The sequence below is a fragment of the Balaenoptera physalus genome (assembly GCF_965194825.1).
Source record: "Balaenoptera physalus genome assembly, chromosome: 6".
NCBI lineage: Eukaryota > Metazoa > Chordata > Mammalia > Artiodactyla > Balaenopteridae > Balaenoptera > Balaenoptera physalus.
The window spans coordinates 13092453-13116453 of record NC_138885.1 but is presented as its reverse complement, the minus strand read 5'-3'; the positions used below and the strand labels follow the sequence as shown (position 1 = coordinate 13116453).

Here is a 24001-nt window from a genome sequence, read left to right as displayed (position 1 = left end):
TACACAGGTGCACGCACGCACGCGCACGCACGCTCTGGCTCACGTAGTATTATGTTAATTTTAGGGTTCTTCAAAATCTTCTCAGTGCCTTCACAAGGGTAATCAGGAGTAACAATCTCAAGGCAAACAGTGAAGTGTCTTTTTGCAAGTTAGTACACAGCTTTAAATCTACCTGTTTACAATTTTCTTCCAAGTTTCCTTCTCCAGGCCCAGAGCAGGTGGAGGCTGACCTAGTGGGGAAATCCTCACCTATTCGACTACGCTGAAGCGGGGACGGACAAACAGGAAAGGGGTAGGGTTTAATCAGAGACAAGAAGCACGCGCTCAAAACCATGGTTATTGGTAAGGTATTTGGCTTCTTTTCTAAAATCATATACATAGAGAGAGATTATACAATCTGAAAGTCTATGAATAATAACGGAACAGTAACAGTACCCTTAACAATAATAACAGGAACTGCCAGTGTTAAACCTCCATCATTTGCTAAGTCCTTCATAATCATCACAACCCCTCCTGGAAGTAGCAGTGTTCTTGCAAACAGGTCAAAATGAGACTTGAGCGAGGCAGTCATATTCAGCTGAGGTTCAAATCTTATTTGATGGTAAAAGTCTGAGCTTTTAGATTAGGACACGCTGCCTATGTATAATCAGAGATTTAAAATTTTTTTCAATTAGAAATGTCGACTTTTGAAGGCTATTTATATACTTTTCCTGCTCCAGGAAACAGCATCTCTATAACCTCTAATTTTCTTTGCCACGCCTTTATTTCCCACCTTTCTCAAAACAACATCTGGGGGCTCATACATCTGTTAGTTCACTTGACAAAGCAGGTGCGCAGTGTTAGAGAATCACGTATGATAAGGAAACATACAGGGATTCTGAACCCTAAAATGTAAACATACCATTAAAATTTCTATTGTCATTACCGCATTCCCTTTGCCTGATGGGAAAAAAATCTTCCTAACGCTGGAAAATATTTGGACCAGCAGCAAAACCAAAGCAACCCTCAAGCAGTTAATAGCTGAAGCTACAACAACAAACAAAGCAGTATCTATCTAGGTTTTTATATGCTTTATTGCACTTGGTCCTCCCAACAGTGCCTAAAGCAAATATCATGATTCCCATTTCACAGATAATAAACAAGGATTCAGAGGTTAAACTACTTGTTCACACCGATAAAAAGTAGCAGAGGCAGAAGTCAACAGAGGTCAATTCTAGAATACACTGTATTATCCTAATACAGACACAGTGCATTAAGAAAGGTCTAGTGATTTCTCCAAAGAAGATGTACAGGCTGCCAACAAACACATGAAAGGATGCTCAACTTCACTAATCATTAGAGAAATGCAAATCAAAACCACAATGAGGTGTCACCTCACACCGGTCAGAATGGCCATCATCAAAAAATCTACAAACAGTAAATCCTGGAGAGGGTGTGGAGAAAAGGGAACCCTCTTGCACTGCTGGTGGGAATGTAAACTGATACAGTCATTATGGAGAACAGTATGGAGGTTCCTTAAAAAACTACAAATAGAACTACCATATGACCCAGCAATCCCACTACTGGGCATATACCCTGAGAAAACTATAATTGAAAAAGAGTCATATACCACAATGTTCACTGCAGCTCTATTTACAATAGCCAGGACATGGAAGCAACCGAAGTGTCCATCAACAGATGAGTGGATAAAGAAGATGTGGCACATATATACACTGGAATATTACTCAGCCATAAAAAGAAACGAAACTTGAGTTATTTGTAGTGAGGTGGATGGAGCTAGAGTCTGTCATACAGAGTGAAGTCAGTCAGAAAGAGAAAAACAAATACCGTATGATAACACACATATATGGAATCTAAAAAAAAAAAAAAAAAAAAAGATTGTGAAGAACCTAAGGGCAGGACAGGAATAAAGACGCAGACGTAGAGAATGGACTTGAGGACACAGGAGGGAGGGGGAAGGGTAAGTTGGGATGAAGTGAGAGAGCAGCATGGACATATCCACATTATCAAATGTAAAACAGATAGCTAGTGGGAAGCAGCCGCAGAGCACAGGGAGATCAGCTCAGTGCTCTGTGACCTCCTAGAGGGGTGGGATAGGGAGGGTGGGAGGGAGACGCAAGAGGGAGGGGATATGGGGATAATGTATATGTATAGCTGATTCACTTTATTATAAAGCAGAAAGTAACACACCATTGTAAAGTAATTATACTCCAATAAAGATGTTAAAAAAAAAAGAAAAAAGAAAGGTCCAGTGTATGTCTGTGTAGTTTGGTCAACACAACTCTCAGGACTCCCATACGTAAAAACTGGAAAAGGTTACTTTGGGAATAAAGCAGGCCAGTTAAAGCCGGGTGGGGCTTCTCCATCCATCCAAGTCAGTCCCAGCCAGGCAAGCGTGCCTCCTGATGACTGGTTTGTGCTTTGGTTTAGGTTGTGTTTCCTCCCTCCTCAACATCTTAAATATTCAAACACCCGACTGGCTCTGAGAGGAAACAACACTGACATAAAAAGAGAAATAAAATATCAAAAACATTGAAGTCAGTAAATCAGAGTTGTGTCAGCTTAAAATGTGTCTGAAGTGCTTTCCCAAATAGGAGATACATGGCAGGAGCTGCACCGCCTGCAAACTTCCCGAGTATTGTTTGTATAAAGTTAATATTCTCCGAGGATAGGGCCAGTATGGGAGTTTCCTGCATAGATTTCAGACTGTAGGGCTCTTCTAGTATTTAGAATGTAACCTTGCCCTACTCTTAGGAAATTAAGTCAGGACACCAACAGGAGAACTTGGTTCATGATCGGAAAGTGCTTTTCTGATCATGAAAATCGCCAAGATTTCCCTAGCACCTGATACAACCTTTTAATAACTCTGCAAATTACAGGTGAGGCAAAACATATGTCTACTTAGAAGAGATAAGCAAGCAAGTCTTTAGTGCACTAAATTATCCAGATGAAAAAGGCGCCTGTTTTCTTTCCTTGCAGCTTTAAAATAATAGTAATGACAATTTAAAATCTTAGCACAGAGTGATATATATACCATATCACAATTTCTAAGTATTTTAATTTACTTAGGCACTACATTCATTTAGACCATCTTTAGAACACATCTCAAATTCCGCAGAGAATCAGCGGCAACCAGGTCAAGACTACGTCAGCAGCTTGCGTGCCCGAGGTTCAGTCCCAGGGGAACGGTCTAAACTGATGGGCCTCAACACTGCGTTAAAAATCAGCCAAGGGTGGAAGGAGCCCCGGCCAGACACAGAGCAACGCCCACACTCCACTCTGTACCAGTGAAGCCAAGTGACTTCGGGGAGAGCATAGCAATCTAGGTTAGTCTTCATTGCAGCCAGGACTGAGAACTACTGACGTAAAGCTTTTCAGCTTCCTCTGAGGGGCCGGGATTACTGTCCCAGAGCCCAGGTTTGACCTCAGCCTGAAGGTGGGGTGTTTGGCAGTCCTCACGATGGGGAAGGGGAAGACACTGGAGGCAGACACCAGTGGAGACCAGATCACACAGCAGCGCTGTATGATCCAAAGTAACCTAAAAGAGTTAGAGACCGAACAGTAAATGAGTCATGTGACCTCGGCAGTCAACATTCTAACCACACCTGACTTGAGCTAGTATAAAGTAAGTTGAGTGTTTTGATGCCCCAGGCTAGATAACTCAAGGAAAAACATTCCTCTAGTGTCCTGATTAGAAAGGTTAGGACAATAAATCCGAGTTCAGATGTTTAATGTGCATGTCCAGAGAAAGTAGCCATAATGACCAAAGCTGGCTGTTCCCATACAGGCCCGAATCATGATAACGTGCATGTCTAAAACATCTTCCAGCCCCACGGGAGGGAACACTTCAGTAACTTTCAATTACAAAAACACATACTCAGATAGACACACATACGTAACTCAGCGTGTTATGCCTAAACATAGGAAGTTGTACTTGGGCTCTTGTATTTCTTGGTTGATCTGTGACTTTGAAAACTGTAACACAAATATCTCTTTCTGACGTTCCAATCAACCAAATCATGCCACCACCTCCCAGTGTACCTCCCTAGTCCCAAAGAGGCTTAATGGTTAAATTAAAGGTTGCCAGTAAAATGCTCTTTCAATAAATATTGAAACATTTTACAAACGGATCATAAATCAAAAACATTATTTTCTATTAGAACAGTAATTTTGAATGAGTGCTTTAATAAAATTCATCCTTGTTTCTTTGACCTTGGACAACTCAGTTTATTACTGTACAATGGCTAGAGAATTACATTGGCTGTGACCCTCCCAAAGAAACCCTGCAGGTGATTCTTTGGTTCCCTTCCTTGGATTCCATTAGAGCAGGAGCTAGGTGTTCAGGGGCATTTGGAACCACAACAACCTTGCTAACTACCTCTTGGAATCATCCTTAACCCTGCCTTGACCCAAGTGGTCCACGATACCAACTCTACCCCAAGGCCAAAGGACTATTTTGGTACGGATGGCGGTGGAAGGAGTATACTACGGGGAAAAAAGAAAAGAAAAAAAAAATGCAAGGTTCATGATTACACACAAATAACCAAAATCAAGTACTTTTAGTCTGAAACCAGAACTAAGAAATCTGGTTTTTAACAGTAACTTTGAAAGGCTAGTTTGTTTACATATAAAGTAAAAGAACAATGGCCTGACAGGAAGAGAATAATAGAAACAACAAAGAGAGTGATAACTTACACTTCCTGCGTGCTTATAACCTGTCAGGAATTGATCATGCTTTTAACATATATGAATTCATCTTCATAGTAGTCCTAAGGCAGAATACTACCTAGGAATAGAAATAACAGGGTCCTGTGCTCCCTCCACTGTGTTATATGCCTTTCAATGTGCCATTTCAGAAGAAAATAGCAAATATTTCTCTTCAGGTGATTGAAAAAAAAAAAGCAACAACACAACATCTTGGTATCAGGGTGTCTCCCATGATACAAGATTTCAGATTTTCGTTTTGATCTTCAGAGACTGCAACTAGACAGCTGGAGGGACAGGAGCAGAGCCTTGGTTTCCTAGAAAAGGAGCGATAGTGGTTTGCGTGTAGGTTTGTGGGTGGTTTACAAGTTCCCATAAACTCCTCTTCGTGACGTGCGCCTAAGGACATACCTTTCTCACGTCTGAACTCTTTGGTTCTGTCGTCCAGGTTATAATTCTAGAAACAGCAAGCCTTGTCTCACTAGAGTTTATGAAATCTGTTGGGTCCATCTGCCTGGCGAGAGACTCGATGTACTTCAGGATTGCAACTTTGACCTGAAAGATCCAGCGATTATAAACGGTAAGTACACTTTATAAATCTTTGAACAGAGCTCTTAACTGGTGCTCAGAGAAAAGTACACAGTACTGAGGGGACACCGCCTTTCTCCTGGATTTATGTTCCTACACGCAGGGGCCTCCAGCACGGAAAAAGCATGAGGTGACTGACAGGGAAGCCTGGGAACAGAAGGGAGGCCTGCAGCCTAATCCCCTGCCCTCTGTGGCTGCCGGGCCTGCAGAGAAGGCAGGCTCTGCTCCTCACAGACGCCGCAAGACACGTGCCGGGCAGGAGCCCACGGTGGGGTAAGGGGTGGAGGCACCAGGGGGACCTCCAGCTCTGCCACCGACCGCGGAGCAAGTACAACTCGGTGTGAGTTTTATTTTTCAGCCACTCTAGGCCAGGTCTTGCAAGGCAGCACTGAAGGTAATTCAAGCTGATAATTCTGCTCTAACTTCCCCACCAAGGTCTCACTTGGTTTTGACCTCAGGAGAAAAGGGTGATTATTTATTGGGCCTCTCCTAAAAACTTCAGCAAAATTAGTGATGGAAGAACAGACAATGTACCTGATGCCATTCAAAGGAGCACATCCTCCTTCAAATACCATTCGTTTGTTCTTACAGGTATGATGTTTATAAAACATGTCACAATTCATTTTTCATGTGTTACGATGTTAATATGAAAAACATTCTGATAAGATACCTATTTTAACACATCAAAAATTTCTACATTAAATATTAATGTGAAACACTGTAATAATGCCCAAATGTTGGTAAGGATGTGGAACGATTGGAGTTCTCAGACACCGCTGGTAGGAATATAATTTGATATAACCATTTCAGCAGTTTAAAATAAAGTTAAGCATGTCCCTACCCAATAAACCAGCAACTTCTCTACTATGTACTGAACCAAGAGAAATGGAAACATGTTGCTCACAGCAGATTTACTCACAATAGCCAAATATGAGTCACGTATAAACAAGCATATTTTAAGCAAATTTGACTTCTAGAGGTTGAACTATAATGACAAATAGTTACCGACCTTGAGGTTAGGAGTTTGGGTTTGATCCACAATGAATCTCATCAAAATGTTAAATTGCTGATCAAATGGAAAGGAGTCCCTAGGTTTTAAAAAAAAAAGTATTTTAAAAGAAAGACTTACTACAAAAAACAATGTAAAATCATATAAGAAACAAAAATACACTATTATAGATTCCTCTAACATATGTAAAAAGCAAGCATGTTTATATTTTTTAAATATTACTTTTCATTTTATGTAAATACTAAAGTTATACACATTACATAGAAAACTTATTTATTTATCTTTTGTTTTGTTTTTTGGTTTTTGTTTGGCTGCACCGCATGGCGCATGGGATCCCAGTTCCCGGACCAGAGACGGAACCCGGGCCCGGCACTTGAAAGCGCCGAGTCCTAACCACCAGACCGCCAGGGAATTCCCTAGAAAATTTAGAAAAGGGGAAATCTTGTTAAAAGTCCCAAAACACATAAACTGAGCAATGAACGCCTGCTTGCCTTCCTGGATCTGCTCGTCTTCTTTCCAGGCACCTTTCGGAATACTGCTCGCATGAGAAACACTTGCATCGCCCAAATCTAACTTCTACATCCCGATGAGGCTGCCTGCAGCTGCCCTTGCTGAAGCTGCCTGCACGGTTCCTGGGGTCCTCGCTGGGTAACCGCCCGTGAGCTGGCTTTGTGCGGTCACCACAGAAGCGCGCCCGTGGGACGCTCACCCAGAAACACCCCTCTGCAGCTACAGACACACACAAGAGCCTGGGACCCTAAGAGCCCCACTCCGGCTCCACTTCTCGCCTGCGACTCATCTCATTTCTCGTGGTCCTCTCACATTTTTGATCCAACTGAGTAACCCCGAGGGCTCTTGGCGAGCAAAACTCAGTGCCCTCTCCCTTAAAAAGCCGCAGTTACTAGTATGAGTTTAAAATTGCCTGAAGGAGCCCTTGTGCCTAATGCAGATGTCCCTGCCATGCTAACAGGAAAGATAATGCAACGCAAAGATCTATTCCAACTGAGGCTGAGTGACTGCATCGCTTTGTTTTAGACTCCCTTAGAGACGATTCTCAGTGTACAGGATAGTAGAAAGAAAAGGGACGCAGGTTCGAATCTTTCAGATTACAGGACTGATTTGAAATTTAAATGAAATAATACAAGAAAAACGTAAAGTGTGTGGCACATACTAGTTACTAGTAGTACCACCATCATAATTACTAATAAAAAGTAAACTTGACCAATAGCACATCCTTTTCTCCCGCATCTATTTGTATCCAGGACGCTCTGAGGACCACCTCTGGAAGCAAAGTACATCTTAGTATATGTGATTTAAGTGACTAATACTGGCCACACATCAAAGAAACAAACCACACACAAAACACCTCTCCTTTCTTCTACAGCAGAGGGAGGATGGAGAATACATCTGAGTAATGGGTGTATTTAAGCTGGAGCTGTGCCCTGCTGTCGAGTGCAGCCAAAGGAAAGGAAACTGAGGCAGATTCACAGTCAGGTCTATCACCTGAGGAATAGCTCTCAGCCACCACTGAGACGCCCTCGGTACTCACAATCCTAGATAAGCTGAAAGAGCTAAACATCTCAGCTGCCGAGAAAAAGGGACACATGCTTTAGGGACCTAGGCCAGGGAATTCCCCAGAAGAGGGTTCTTAAAGGAATGAGGCATCCAGGAACACTAATAGGAGGGCACAATTATTTCCCTTAATCACCAAAGATCAGAAATATAATCGTAATATTTCCATCATCCCTAAAAATCTGAAATGGATCTTCTGTCATTCATAAATTCACCTAAATTAAGGAAGCAATCTACAGGCTAAAGTCTGGCTTACAAATGTTTTCCTTGGCTTTCACAGTGTCATTAAAAAAAAAAAAATCTTGAATATCTTGCCTTAATCCACATTTCTGACCTCTCTTGAAAAGCTTGGACCACTGGGCCCACATCCCCTGTGACCACAACTCACCGCAGCTCCCGGCCTCTCGCGTAACCGCCCTGCTGTTTACATCGCTCGTGTATCATCAGCTGCATCAGCTCAGTCCCTCTAGTCAACCTCTGGCCAAACTGTGAGGAATCCACTGGTGTAGAGGACTGTCCCCCAACTGCACTACACTTAGTCACCCACAGGAGGGATGGTGCCTGAAAGCCTTACTGCAAATACAGTACGTTACACTAAGTTCACTGAAAATCTAAAGGGAAATCTACTTGGATAATAAAATTCTATAGCAGCACAAATTACACAGATCTCCGGGGTCAGGGACCAAAAGAAAAGCTGGCATCACAGTGTAGAGGAACAAATGTAGGCTTGACAGCCAGAGACATCTAACAGATGCAAGCGCGGGGGACAATGACGGGGCAGCGTGATGCCCTCCACACTCTCCCGCAGGCCAGCCGGCAACCACAGGACACACAACAGAGTGACAACCGGCTCTCCTGGATGCTGGCTCCCGGGCTGCCACGAGCAGGAAGTGGGGCTCCGGGTGTGTCAAGTTACTCTCTGTTTCCTAATTTTATAATGAAATGAGAACGGTCCTTCCATTTTGACAATTCTATGATACCTACTCATATCCCAGTTTGCAGTAACGGGTCATATAAAAGTTACTATGCTGATGACGATTTTCTGAGTGACCTGGAGACATCTGTTTATTCTTTTAAAAATTCAGCAATCTGACACATTCCCCTCCGTCATCCACCAAATCACAACCGAGACATTACTGCGAACCGTCTTCTGAGATCATTCAATTTCTATCACTCGTGTGTCGAGGATTTACTATTGCACAGGCAAAGATCAGAAGTTTGTTTCCAAACAATAACAGCACAGGGTCAGTTTTTTTACACTTTTTCTGAGTCTCAGTAGCTTTTCTTTTCTCATAAAGGCCAGATAGGCTACAAATATTGTAAGTGTGTTATCATCTCTAGCCAATGAACTGTTAATAGAAACTATTCCTGGATGAACGGGAACCCTACACCACACATGAACAGAAAAATTTCTAGTGTGCCTTACAAGAGGTTGAAGTCGTAAAAATACTGAGGTCTTCAGAAGGATGCTCATAAATATTCTAAAGTGTTTTTTAAAGAAAAGAGAATCAATTTTCAACGTCTTTTTTCTTTTTTTTACATTTGTCTTAGGCACTCACAAAAATAATGTCAACTCAAGGAAGATATAGGCATTTCATCTCATGGATTGTTGGGATATTTCAACACACATGTTAATAAGAGAATGTGGGAATTAAGTAAGAAAGTAGATGTTCAAGCGGGTGACAAAAGCCACAGGTAACAGAATGACAAGAAACCACCTACAAAGACTCTCGTAGTATCAAAATGGTCTAGTGCCCCCGCCCCACCAGTAGACATTTTCCCAAAGAGGACATACAAATGGCCAACAAGTACATGAAAAGGTGCTCAACATCACTAATTATTAGAAAAATGCAAATAAAAACTACAATGAGGTATCACCTCACACCTGTTAGAATGGCCATCATCAAAAAAGACAAGAGAGGCTTCCCTGGTGGCGCAGTGGTTGAGAATCTGCCTGCCAATGCAGGGGACACGGGTTCGAGCCCTGGTCTGGGAAGATCCCACATGCCACGGAGCAACTGGGCCCGTGAGCCACAATTACTGAGCCTGTGCGTCTGAAGCCTGTGCTCCGCAACAAGAGAGGCCGCGATGGTGAGAGGCCTGCACACCGCGATGAAGAGTGGTCCCCACTTGCCGCAACTAGAGAAAGCCCTTGCACAGAAACGAAGACTCAACACAGTCATAAATAAATAAATAAAAGAACGTGAATTTCTTAAAAAAAAAAAAAAGACAAGAGATAACAAATGCTGGTGGGAACATAAATTGGTGCAGCCGCTATGGAAAACGGTATGGAGGTTCCACAAAAAAATCAGAACTAGCGAATTCCCTGGTGGCCTATCGGTTAGGACGCGGCACTTTCACTGCTGTGGCCCACGTTCAATCCCTGGTCAGGGAACTGAGATCCCGCAAGCCATGTGGCGCAGCCAAAAAAAAAAAAAAAAAAAAAAAAATTAGAACTACCATATGAGCCAGCAACCCCACTGCTAGGTATGTATCCAAAGGAAATGAAATCAGTATCTCAAAGAGATATCCAACCCCATGTTCACTGCAGCACTATTCACAACAGCCAAGACATGGAAACAACCTAAGTGTGTTGATGGATGAACGGATAAAGAAAATGTGGGGTACATATAAATGGAATATTATTCAGTCATAAAAGAGAAGGAAATCATGCCATTTGTGACAACATGGATGAAACTTGAGGGCATCACGCTAAGTGAAATAAGCCAGATAGAGAAAGACAAATACTGCATGATATCACTTATATGTGGAATCTTAAAAAAAAAAAAAAAAAATCAAACCCATAGAAACAAAGAGTAGAATGGTGGTTGCCAGCGCCTCGGGGGGTGAGGGAAATGGGGAGATGTTGGTCAAAGGGTACAAACTTCCAGTTACAGGTATAACACTTGCTAAGAGAACATATCTTGACCGCTTTTACCACATAAGCAACAAAAAATGGTAATTATGTGAGGTGAAGGATGTGTTAACTGACACTGCAGTAATCATTTAGCAATATATACATGTATCAAATCCTCACATTATACACTTAAAACTTACACAATGTTGTATGTCGGTTTTACCTCAAAAGCTGGGAAAAAATGATCTTGCCCCCAAACACTTGCCTTGTGACATCGAGAGCCTTCTGAACTTTCGCTTGCACAGATCCAAGCAAGTCTGCTCCCATTTTCTTAAGTAATTGTGTGAGAAGAACAAAAAGCCAGTCTTGCAAGTCATCCTTATGAATTATTATAAAATCCACAAGAGTCTCCAAAAACATACTGAAAACCTAGACACAAATGGAAACCAAGTATTTCACATATTTGATTCATGATTTCCTCCCAAGTCTCCAAAATGATAAAAATGCCCATCTTGGCTTTGTCTAGAATCGTAACTGGGGTTGACACTGTCCACAACTGGACATGGCACAGGAGGCAAACAAACGCAGTTACAAGAACAGATAAAGGAAAAGGGGTCGGAACTTACTCTCTGGTGTGAATTCCACCGCAAACCAGGCCATGCAACGAAACAGATTCCATGTTAGTCCACAGTGAAGTCATACAAGTTTCATGCAGTTTCTTAAAAGGCCTGAAAAGGCTACAAACTGACGAAATAACTCTCCCCTCCCTCTACATGCCTTTAAAATTCAGTACAGAGAGAAGTTAACTTTGTTGAAAATATGAGTCTAATCCTGGAGGTCTTTCTTTTCTTTCCTTTCCTTTCCTTTTTCCTTTCCTTCCTTCCTTCCTTCCTTCCTCCCTCCTTCCCTCCCTCCCTCCCTCTCTCTCTCTTTCTTTCTTTCCTTTCTCTCTCCCTCTTTTTCTTTAAAAAACCTTTTAACCATCGTAATTCTATACTATTATTGCTCATTACCTAGCATTCAACAAAAACTAATATAGGATGAGGGGAAAAAAAACTTGCATATGTATTGCTTTTCATTTCAGTCATCTATTTTGATGTATGCCCGTTCAGATATTATAAAGTGTTATCTTTATGAGAAGATATTATAAAAGCCATACCAATCTTTATAAAAGATTATGGCTTGGGATGAAAGACACCGACGGTTGACATGGTCCTCACGCCGCTGTGTGACCATCAGTGCTCCCTACGGTGACACAGAGCTCACGGTGCATCACCCCTGAACCAGTCTCAGAGAGGTTAGCGGTGGCACTGTGCGCCCTACTTGGTAAATGAGTCCTGCTCTCCTGGGACAACCCGGCTATCACAGACCTACTCAACTCTAGCTCAGCAACTATTAACCACCAGGGGTCTCCCGTGAGACAGCTCAGAAGGAAGTAAACGAGCCCCAGCTGTGGGATTCCTGGCTTAGCACAAAGGCAGCTAGCAAATATTTACTAAACTGAGACCTGCAAACTCACTGTACAAGAGCCTTCTGATGGAAACAAATTTCCTTCTTTATCCTCACATTCTGGTTCTGAATCAGCAATCTAGAGGTGACAGGTAATAGAAATTTCATCAATGTCCAAATCCATCTAATATCCCTTATGCTATACATCTTATGAATCTTATGCTTATGCTTTAAATCTTACTGCTTTTAATACTATCTTAGAGAAAATCTTGATAATTATATCTTTGGATATCTACACCTGGCCCTGAAACTCAACGTTTCTTGGATTTTATTAATACTGTGAATGTCAACCTTGCTATGAGGGGTCATAACAGGAATTTTAAGACATGCTTTAAGACCAATATTGAGGAGAACCGTTGCCCCCGCCCCAAAAAGCAGCACCCCTGCATTCATTCTCCTATGCTCCCGTGAGCATTTCAAAAGGCAGGGAGGGGTCCTGTGTTGTTTTCTGTCTCCCTAGCCCAGAGTGGGTGCTCAGTAAATGCTGAATGACTGCACGGACGGATGGATGACTGACACTTCACGGACAATTCCTGTGAGGAGGAAAGGGTAGGAAAAGGAGGGGGATCACAGTAACTGGCTAGACTTTCTGGCCACCGCAGGTTTCTCTCTCCCAGGAGGATTTAGAAGAGACCATTTTTACTAGGAAAATGACAGTGTAAGACAGTTAAGTCTTGCACATCAAGCGTTTAAGATTTGCTGGTGCTGATTTCTGGTTCCCTCCATTTCTACTTTGGTTTCTGTCCTTTATCTACCCTTTAACTCTCCTGATATCTTCCTTCCTCTGTTTTTTCTTTCTCTAAAACCATCGAACAGCAACAGCCTGCAAAGGCTTCCTCCCCAACAATGGTATTTATTTACAATCCAGACTCCAAGTGAACTTTTGTCGAGGGTCCCGCTCTCAGCTCCACTCCTAGAAAGGGCCTGTCCCTCAACTCCTGGGTGCTCTGCACTCAGCAGGGCGTCCTTGTCAAAAGGCGGTCCCCTCCTCCGGTCCCCAGCAGGGGTAGGCACCAGCTAAGTGACCACCATCCAGCAAATTCTTAGAGGCGGCAATTCTATCGGTGTCTGGAGAAATACTTAATGTGGTTCTTCAGTAAATCCATTTTATAAATGCTTCCATTTGTCTATCTTGTCCCATATAGACAAATTCTACATGGGTACCAAAAAAAAAAAAAAAAAAAAAAAATTTACATAACTTGATTATTTTCTTCACTACTGTAACTTTTTTCAGGAAGGCATTATGTTATAATACACTGTTACATACTAGCACCCAGCCCACCGCTTGGCTAAGTAAGTGAAAATATTTGCTGAATAAGTAAAAGACTACATCTCATTCTCTCCATGGTAACCCTTACTTGAAACACACTTTATTTAACTTGATGTTGTATGGGCATTGGAAGTTTCTAAGAATTCCGTTTTCAGAAGCCGTAACAAACTATTGCTGAAATTGGGGTTCAGTCTGTAAGGTCTACACTGTGCTGCGGGGCTGGTATCCCACTCTGAGGTCGTGTATTATGCGGCCCACACAGACATGCAGAGAGGAACACAAGTGGGCAGGTTCCCCAGACCTTACCTTGCTGTGAGGGTCAGCAAACATTCGGGTGAAAATCTCACACAATCTTTTCAACTCCACCCGACTAGTGGAAACAAAACAGAAATAAATAAATTTAATATTTAATAAGCCAATATTGAAATTAGTTACAGCTTCTCGAAATCCTTTTATTTCATTCCACTACATAAGCTTTATACAATTTTTATATAACAAAGTCCTTTCTTCACAAATCAATTATCTAAATTTTAATTTATGATGGAACTGCACAGGAATAAAAAAATCATGATCGTTTTGCTCTCCTTCTAAAATGAAACTGCATCTCAGAGCGTGATCACCTGAGTTCACACATGTGGGCGTGGCAAAGCCATGAGCCACATCCTGCTCACCCCGTTGCAGGTGTGTTTCCACCGCCACAGATGAAAGGCAATGGGATCAACTAGGAAAAGCATGTGCTTCGGGGTCAGACAGACCTGGATTTTAATCTCAGTTCTGCCAGAGCCAAAGTACTCTGATATCTCTGTATCCATTTCAGTGAACCAAGCGGCTGCTAAAAGGATTAAAGAACACACCCTACCTGCAACTGTGCCTGAGACGAAGCAAACACGCATTTCATGTCGGTGCCCCTGTGACTTTTCCTACCCTGAACTGTACTACTGAATCCCACTTCTACTTCGAGGTTTCATTAGAAAGACTCACCTTCTTCCCCAAATCATCCCCCTCAGGTTGGGTGATCCTTTAACATTGCTAACGATGAAATCTAGATCAGACCAACGCTAATCAATAGATTTCTAGAGATTGTTCAATGGATACTTGGTGAACACTAAGAATCAAGAAACTGGGGCCACCAGAATTGAGCAGATTCTTGACGAATAATGACAGCAAATCCTTTTTTCTGTTTTTTGACAGGTCACTAGAGCACCAGAGAGGACCTGCACTTCAGAGCGCACGTGGCAAAACTTCTCCTGACGCATGCACAGAACAGAACAAGGGGGGGGCCGGGGGCTGGGGAGGGAAGGCGGCAGGAAGGAATAAGGCGGGGGCCAGACTGACTGGACAGCCGCACTTGAAGCCCAGTGATTCATCAGTCAATGCTCCCACGGCTTTGCGGAGCCATCCATGACCATAGACACTTATCCAGTCTCACCAGACAGCTTTAAAAAAAATTACCCGAAGAATATAATATAGTGTAGTTCAAACATCTCTGTAATTTTGAGATTCATCTTATAAGCAACGACATATTAGTACTGTCATGGTTTAATAAGCAGCATTTCTTCTCAGATATAAAATAATGGTGTGTCAATGGTGCCTTAGATTTGAGGAAATATGGTATAAACACATATTTTTGGTATATGTAATACATGCTCATTTTAGAAAATTTATGAAATACAGAAACAAAGAGAAAAGCAAAAATAATCAATTCTAAAGCTAAAGAGTACTTCAGAGTACCCTATTTGAGTATCTCTTTACTCTGCATACTTATAAACTATACCTACGCCTATGTGTATCAAAACATTTTAGACTGAGGCTGGTATCATTTTATCCATGACTCTAAAGTGTAATAAACCATACCAACCTGCAGACTTGTTTTACTTTCGACCTAAATTGCAAACTGTACCGAGATTTCTCAAATAACACCTAATAGACGAGTGTAAGCCATAAGGAACCAAATGCTTTCTAAACCTAATCAGTTACAAAGTGTTTGCCGGGTATGTCAAGTTCTCCGGAAGGCAAGGCCCACGACTCGGCCCTCCCAGCGCCTTTAGCGCCGCCCCAGCGGCTGGAATTCCGTAAGAACTCCCGAGACGACGGGAGCCCGGGGAAGGCCCCGGGAGCGCACCACGGGCCTCGGCCTGAGCTCACCAGCCTGGCCTCCGGCCCTCACCTCAGCGTCCTCTGGCTCTTCAGCAGGTTCTGCAGGCCCAGGAGCCCCTCCTTGCGCTCGGACCAGTTGGAGCTGGCGCAGTGGTTGAGCACCTCGGCCACATCCTCGGTCTGGCGCAGGTAGTGGGGGACGCCCCCGTTCCGGGAGCTGTACGAGCGCTCGGAGCACACGCTGGACGCGTCGCTGTTGGCGTCGTCGTCAGAATACATCCCATACGGCTCATACCTCCTCCTCACGGGCTTCTTCTGCCAGATCCAAGGACAGGTGACGTGAGTCTCACCAAACAAAACCAACGACAAAGCGCTAAACGCAGACACACACACACACACACACAGGCGCATGCACCGCCCTCTCCCTGCGCTTACAGATGAGGGGAGTAAACACAGAAAAGCAGACGTCGGGTGAGTAACAAGCAGGGCAACCCACAGCAGGGAGGAAAGAGCATGATCTCTAGCACGGTGCGGGGCCTTCTCAGTAAGACAGACTGGCTGTGTGACTTCAGAAAGCCTCCTCATCTGTCTGCTTCAGTTTCCCCATCTTTGAGATGACAGTGATTACCCTTCCCACAGGCTTGTTGTCAGGATTAAGTGGAATTACATGTTAAACAGCCTGGCTCGGCACCTGAAGCGCTGTAAGTATGAGCGCCCAACAGCCCCTTCCCAATCAAAAGCAATCTATCTTGAGCAGGGTCTGTGAGTAAACTCGTTTGAACATTCAGGCTTCCTTGAGAACGTCTGGCACTGCAATGTCAGGGGCAGAGTGTCCTACATAAAAGGATTCCTAAATGATCTAAACCATTTTTATTAAGGACTTAAAGTTTTACAACACTAATAGGTCTCCTGTAGACTAGAATACCCATGTCATTCATTTCTCTTACCTCTGAATGTAAAACTGTAAGTTAAATCCCTAAATAATTTAGCAACAGCTACATAAAATAGATAAAACTTATAAAATACGGTTTCTCTAAGAGAAAAACAAATAGCTACTGGCTTAAATTGTACTGATGTGATTTTCTAGGAATGTGACTTGTATGCCGGGACAGTTCTGCCTTCCACCTACTGTCCCAGCATAATTACTAACAGCACCCTCTCTCACTCTCAAAAGTATCCTTGGTAGGATGATAATTATATGGTCATCTCACTTACACATCAACTAGATTCCTAAGATAAGAAAAATGTTGAATGTATCCATTCATGAAATAATAACGACATAAGAGGAGACACAAACTAGGTTAATAACTAAAATGAAACACTAGTAGGAAAAGGGGCAGAGCTTGATATTCGAAAACACCACTGAGGCAAATGTGAGAGATGACCAAGTTCCATCACTAGCAACAGTGTCGCTAGTTTCCACAAAATCACAATTCAGAACAGAATTTCTATACTATGCTGCTTTTTTTGTTGCTTTTACCAGCTCCTAAAGGAAATATACTCAACAGAAAAAAAAGAAAAAAAAAAACCAAACATAAAACAAAAGTTAAAGCACTGGTACCTTGCTCCTGGAGTCTCCTAACAGCTGTAGGCAGGAAAATATTGAGGGATGGGGAAAAAGCATAGAGAATTACGTCAGAAGCATATGTGGGGATCGTTCTTGCAACAAAAGTGTACAGCAGAACATATCTTAGCAAACCAAAAATACAGGTTAGCAAGCGATTCGTGTCAAGCAAATAACAAAGAACGCTTTCACAACGGCATTTCCTAACCCTCCTACGCCTCTTACGAGACCTTCCGGTATCTGCTGGAATTCTTTGCTGAAACTCTCCCCATAGCACTGAGGTATATCCCTAATGTCGCTATTAACTCTGTCGCCTGCTCCGAGGACAGATGCTGCCCCCGGACTTCTTTTCTGTGAGCAAGGACTGTGTACCATCCCGGCGCTGTCTCTTCTGAAGCAGGTCACTTGGAGAGACCAAGCAGTCTGGACAAAACGTACTAGTGAGGGCAGCGGGGGTGTAAGGGGAGCCGGAGCTCAGAGAAAAGCCCAAGTCAGATGAAGGCAAAGCCCAGACTCTCCAGTCCTGCTCTGCCCCCTGGCACTCTGGGCACTGTACCCCTCCCCCCCACACCGAAGTGCTGTCTCACCGAGGGCTTTGCACATCCATCACTTCTCACCCCTCTGGCCCCCACTCCTTCAAGTCCCGGAATAAGTAAGAAACAGATTCCAAATGCTGCAACTTGGAAGGAAGAACCGCTTCACACAACTGTGTGCCACCTAGTGACTCTTAAGTTAAAGTTCTGCTTAAAGCAATTATCCTGAACTCCAGTATCTGCCAGAAAAAGCCCTGCTACACACAAGGCTGAGGAACAGAGCTGGCCGGGCAGCCCTCACCGTGAAACCATGAGGAGAGCGGAAAACTGCTTGCTCACAGATGCTTGCCAGAGAAATCTGGCTGAGCAGGAATAAATGACAGAGGGCCGGGAGGGATGAGAGTTGGAATCACTGTGGCCACACGCTATTAAGTTTTGACTGGATGAAACACGGCTGGATTTAAAACCTCAGGGTCTGATCCTATAGCCACACACTAGAAAGTTTTGATCGGATGAAACACGGCTGGATTTAAAACCTCAGGGGTCTGATCACTGTGGCCACACGCTATAAAGTTTTGATTGGATGAAACAGGGCTTGATTTAAAACCTCAGGGTCTGAAAGCAGGGTATTACCTTTGTTCATTAGAAGAGAACAAGTCTTAGAACAGTACAAGCAAGACCAGAGATCAGGCAGTTCTAAAGAATGTCTATTTTAAATGCTGAGCACATAAACCAGAAAGTACAAGAGGCTGTGTTACTACCAGCTGAAATGCATCTTTAAAAGGCAGTTTGACCACAGGCTGATTCTACTTAGGAATTTTTTGCTATAACCACAAGTTCAAGGACTTCTAATCACTTTATGTTGCTTTTTTAGACATTACATTATAACAATGCAAAAGCACGCTCCACTGGTGCTTCACACCCTCAGAGAGTCCACCTTAAAATCTGGGAACGTTGCCGTAAATCATGACTTAAGGACTCATTTAAACAAACAAACATAAAATCATATGGAACAACCAGTGAGGGAAATGGAATCAACGCAAGATTTTCAAACCACAAACGCTATGACCTACTGTTATACAATGATATGCTTAGGCTATGCCATCAAAGCCTGTAAAGCAACAGAAGCAATAGAAGGGAATAAAGGAAATGCTGGGAAAAAAAAAAAAAAAAAAAGATAAAAAAGGAAAAGAAGAAGCCCAATGACATCAGAGAAGCCTGATGTCATCACAACTTCGTTGACACTGAGGAGCACAGAAGACGTACTTGATGCTAATGTGTCTTGTAAGGCCAGTTTTCACGTACGTACAGAGTTCACAGTTTAAGAAGAAACGAACAATAATACAAATTTACGCAGTTTAAAGAGTGTCAAAGATGATTTAGTGACCTGGTTTGGAGACTACTTCCTGTTAAGACCGAGGAAAACGCAGGTGAGTAATTCAAAGAGACTCCACACACGTCGTGCCTCTTACCAAAGCATCAGCAACAGCAGCTTCCAGATCTGCACTGGTGCTCAGAACCCGCATGGCATTCACAGAGCCAGGTATTCTTCCTGCCTGGCCGAGCCCAAACCGGTCTAGTTAAAAAACAAAAGCAAAAGATGTGTCACTTTAACTCACGTGTTTTCATTTCTTTGCGACGGCTCCTGCCTCGTCCTACTTACCGGACAGAGGACGGAAGCATCTCTAGCTAATTTTCACTGCACCTGACGTGTAGTTTCAACTACGCCTGACCTGCTTATTATCAGTGGCAGAGGTTACACTGTTCACATTTAATACGATCGTGCCAAAAAGCATCCTGACAACTGAAACGGTTCTTTAATGACAGTCTATTTTTGAAAAGTGTTGAGACATGGGGGGGACCTTATTATACAAGGTGGCTGGGCCATGAGGGTAGTCTTTTCATGTATACAGCATTCTCTCTATAGGCTAGCGGCCCTGATATTTGGTCAAACTAATTAGAAAGCTTCACGGTTTGATCAATGAGCTCTAACGCAATGTGTAATAAAAAGTTAAAATTTGAAACAAATGTATTAAACTGATCTCTGTGCAAATTTTCATTAGTGTCTCCACTGTTTAACAGTTATCAAGCTCAATTAATATTAGGTATTTGTTCATCATGATGCCTGTGTCACCAAAGGCTATTTAAAAATCAGTTTATTAAAATTCTTTAATCTTCACCACGAAAAGCTAGTATCTTCGCTGCAAAACATTAATCATTCAGATAATATAAATTTCTCCTGAGTCCCTCAAAGGATTTTTAAAGGATAATCTTTATACGTGTCAACCAAATGGACAGAATGCAAAAAAATTCCCGACTTTAGCAGTTCAAACAGCTATTCTATGCCTGTTTACAAGCGCGGACAATAAAAACTAACTTTTTAATTTTTTTTTGGCCGCACGGCTTGCGGGATCCTAGTTCCCCAACCAGGGATTGAACCCTGGCCCATGGCAGTGAAAGCGCCGAATCCAGAAAGACTAACTTTTAGAAGTCCCATTCCGTGAGCTGACCAGCCTTCCTTAAGAAGTGCTGAGATTACTTGGGACTCACTGCCCTTGTGAGGCCTTGCTGCTCACAGCCGTGGCAGCTCAAGACAAAGCAGTCCGGTAAAAGGTTCTTATTTAAAATGCTAATGTATAATCAACCTTTGGAAGAAAAATGTTAAGATTAAAAATGCTTTCTCTTTGTTAACAAATAAGACACTGTTTGGACAAGGAAAATCTCTGCATGTACCATATTCTAGTAATGAAGCATTTAGAAAAAAAAATAATCAAAGAAAGCTAATGTCTGTTTTACATAATTGATCTTTCCTATAAAATGATATATTTAAAATTTTGGGCAGGTAACAAGACATCATCTACAAACTGGGGAGCTCTAAAAGTGAAGCGTTATTTAGCTTTTTTAAATTGTCAGCTTTGAAACGTTATACCTTCCACTGCCACAGAAAGGGGAAAAAGATTTAAACACTGCTAATCAAAAGCTATATAGTTATGAATTTTCAGAGGGAAACAAAAATTGTATGTTATACTATCCCCTTTTTTAATGCACTTGTTGCTTGTACTGAATTTCACCATTACTTGTATGTTTAAAAGGTGATTTAATGTGCCAAATAAACTAAAAAAAGACCACAAAACAATTCTCTCTCTCTCGAATATAAATCATCACCTGAAATAACATTATAAATTTGAGATTTATTATGCACATAGTTTTATAAATGATCTTTGTTCAAGTCTTTTTTTTTCCATTAAAAAAGGGTAGATAGTATGGGATTTATGAGTAACAGAATGAAAGTAATTCAGTTATAAGCCATTTAAAAATTACCCAGCATAAACGTAAATAAAACAGAATCTTTAAAAAAAAAAAAAAAAAAAGTAGGTCTCATGCCAGCAATTCTTGCTCCAGGGATAATACTGCTTTTTTCAGACACAAAATTAAAACTGTAAGAACAAAGCAATTATTTTGTGCTTCCCAGAGGCATACAGCTTTGCCATACACAGTGACTGCAGATCATTTGATATACATTGTAGATAACTGAATTTCAAATCTTAAGGGGAAATGTTTGTCTGGACCTAAGAAAATTTATAAGCCTTTTGTTTTCACCAGACCAAAATCTACTCTGCGTTCTCTCTGGTACTGTCCAGTTTCCAGGAGATGGATATATATGACTGTGCCCTCAGTCAGGCCCATAATCTTCAGGGGAATATCCTAATCAGAGAATACATAAGAAAATGCATAGGTGGCTTCATTTAGAGGAAAAACAGAGACACTAACTCAGTAAATTGGTCACAGTTGTCACCATCAACAGTCTGATTTAATAGATTATGCCTTGTACTCAGTTGATAAACTACAGTCATTAGGGATTATTAGCGTACCAAAATGATGCCAGTTAAATCCGGCAAACTGATGCATTATTGTACGCTCACTTTCTGCCCCAGTGGCTAACCAGGGCATTTGGGGTATTGTTATAATGGGGCTGAGATGGAGTGTTTCGGGTCTGCAGGCTGCAAAGGCTACCTTTGGCCTGACTTGATTATCCTAATCATGATTTGTTTTTCCATAAAAGCTTTAGGACAATCCATTTCCTTCAATACATATGAAATGAGATTTGCTATAATCTGGAACATCTGGTCACTAAATAGTACCCCCAAGTAATTAGAACCGGATGGTAGCAACTAGCATTAACAGACACCACTTTATTGGGAGCTAAGACTGAGAGACGAAAGCCTCTGCTGGATGACGTCCATACCCCATTTCCTCCGAGGGACCCTTCAGGACACCTATCTGGGGTTGCTGTTTTCCTGGGGGAGGGAGTGAAAGGAGGGGCAGAAGTGCTTCCCCATCCTTTTGTTTTGTTTTGTTTTAACATAAGTACGAACACTGGAGAAATGATGTCTTCAAACAGGCTACAAAGCATCTACGGCCTATTAACAGGACCATAAACATTCAGCAACTTAAAAAAAAAAAAAAAGAAGCACATCGTGGGGGGAAAGAAAATATGAGGTGCATACATGCCGAGTGCGAGCGGACACTGATGGGAACAGATGTGACAATGAGCGTGGACAGGCATGGCATGCATGAGCGCGTGTTCACCTGACTGCCCAACAGAGTCAGCCGTGGCGAGAGCACTAGTGGACCTGGAATGACGTCGAGAGGCTGCAGGTAAAAGGAACGGCAACACCCACAGGGTTAACACACGAGATCCCGAGACAGCAGCGGCCACAGGCCCGAGGGAACGCGGGGCCGCTCCCAACGCGGCCGTGTTTCCTCACGGAAAGAGATGGTGTGGGGTGCGAATGGACAGCGAGCGCCAATGCCCGGGCTGCACACGGGGCGCTGGCGCAGGGGGAGGGCTGCCTGTGCACCCCGCGGCCCCGCCCCGGGTGCACGCTGCCGCCGGGAGCCGCCGTCGCCACCACGGACCGGGCACGGGAAGGACGCCGGGGGCGCGCCGAGGGGGCGGAGCAGCAGGATGGGCCACGCCTCCCGCCAGGATGCGATGCACACGCGACCATGCACCAGAAACAGAAGCGGAGAAGTTCACGACGTTCTCTCAACAGACACAGAATGAAGTCACAAAAAGGGGGCTTTCATATACAGGATGGATACACAACAAGGTCCCACTGTGGAGCACAGGGAACTCCATTCAATATACTGTGACAAACCATCATGGAAAAGGACATGAAAAAGAACGTATGTATGTATAACTGAATCACTTTGCTGTACAGCAGAAATTAACACAATGTTGTACATCAACTATACTTCAATAAAAAAGAAATAAAATACTTTATGCTTCACAGATTAAAAAATAAATCAATTAAAAAGAAAAAAGGGGGCTCAACAACTGAATTCCATTTTCCCTAGTCAACATGTGTGCTGTTCTGTTGCGGAAATATCCTAATGATTAATTAACTGTTTTAACTGTTGGAAAGTTGGCTGTAATAAGTTTAACAGCCTTCCTTGGAGAGGCATTTGCAGGCCTCTGGTTATGAGCACCAGCTCCGTGACACATGGGGGGCAAGTCCTGGTCAGATCTCAACTAGCTGTGTGGGCTTTGGGCAAAGTACTAAACCCCTCTGTGTCTCAGTTCCTCATCTGTGAAATGGGGCCAACAAGGGTACCCTCCTCTTGGGAGTTAAGAGAATTAGGAGAGACTATACATCAAACACTTGAAACACTGCCAGGCACAGAATAAACCGTGGTGGTTAACAGCAGCAGTGCTGGTTAATAAATATTATTTTGCTAGCAAGTACTCATAATAATCACATCAGTCCATCAGTCTGAGAAAAGATACACCAAACTCCATCCTCGTGTGGAGAGAATAACTTTTAGAAACAGTTATGAAATACAGGCTTGGGTCCAAACCTGAATTTATTGACCCGAGTGCCACATAATATGTGGCTTTTTCTTTACCTCAAAAAAAGAAAAAATAAAAAAACGAAAAAAAAAGATAACATGCTTCTATCATTACTTAGAAAGAACACAGTGACTGTAGCACAGAGAGTTCATAGGTTTCACAGAGTGACACTAAGCTGTGCCAGAGTCCAGAATCCTCCCACATTTACATGCTTAGTCATGAAATGGCAAAACCCCAAACTCTTCAATACAATTTTATTTACTTAAGCTCATGTCACCTTGTGAAATGTGCATATCTGCGGGATAAGGGGTACTGAACAGCAAAGGTTACCTGGTCAGTAAGGACAAATTTTTACCAGCATGCAAAAGAAAAAGAAAATCCCTAATTCCTCGAGATACACAAAAATAAGTCAGCAAGCTCTAAAACAGGTATTACAAAACAATC

General features: G+C 42.6%; 1 protein-coding gene across 18 annotated transcripts in view; it reads right to left on the bottom strand.

Moving 5' to 3' along the window:
- Positions 1-24001, bottom strand: part of CLASP1 (cytoplasmic linker associated protein 1) — a 261977-nt gene that overhangs the window by 50299 nt on the left and 187677 nt on the right. For 13 of the 18 annotated variants that reach the window (XM_082465779.1, XM_082465780.1, XM_082465769.1 and 10 more), the window contains 7 exons: positions 19176-19279; positions 17168-17191; positions 15677-15921; positions 13816-13879; positions 10996-11159; positions 6302-6380; positions 5116-5259 (listed from right to left, as the gene is read on the bottom strand). In XM_082465779.1, coding sequence (XP_082321905.1) covers positions 5116-5259; positions 6302-6380; positions 10996-11159; positions 13816-13879; positions 15677-15921; positions 17168-17191; positions 19176-19279 — 824 coding nt within the window. Of the gene's footprint in view, positions 1-5115; positions 5260-6301; positions 6381-10995; positions 11160-13815; positions 13880-15676; positions 15922-17167; positions 17192-19175; positions 19280-22293; positions 22357-24001 lie in introns of all 18 variants that reach the window. The other 5 variants (XM_082465781.1, XM_082465777.1, XM_082465786.1 and 2 more) reach the window with 2 other exon arrangements.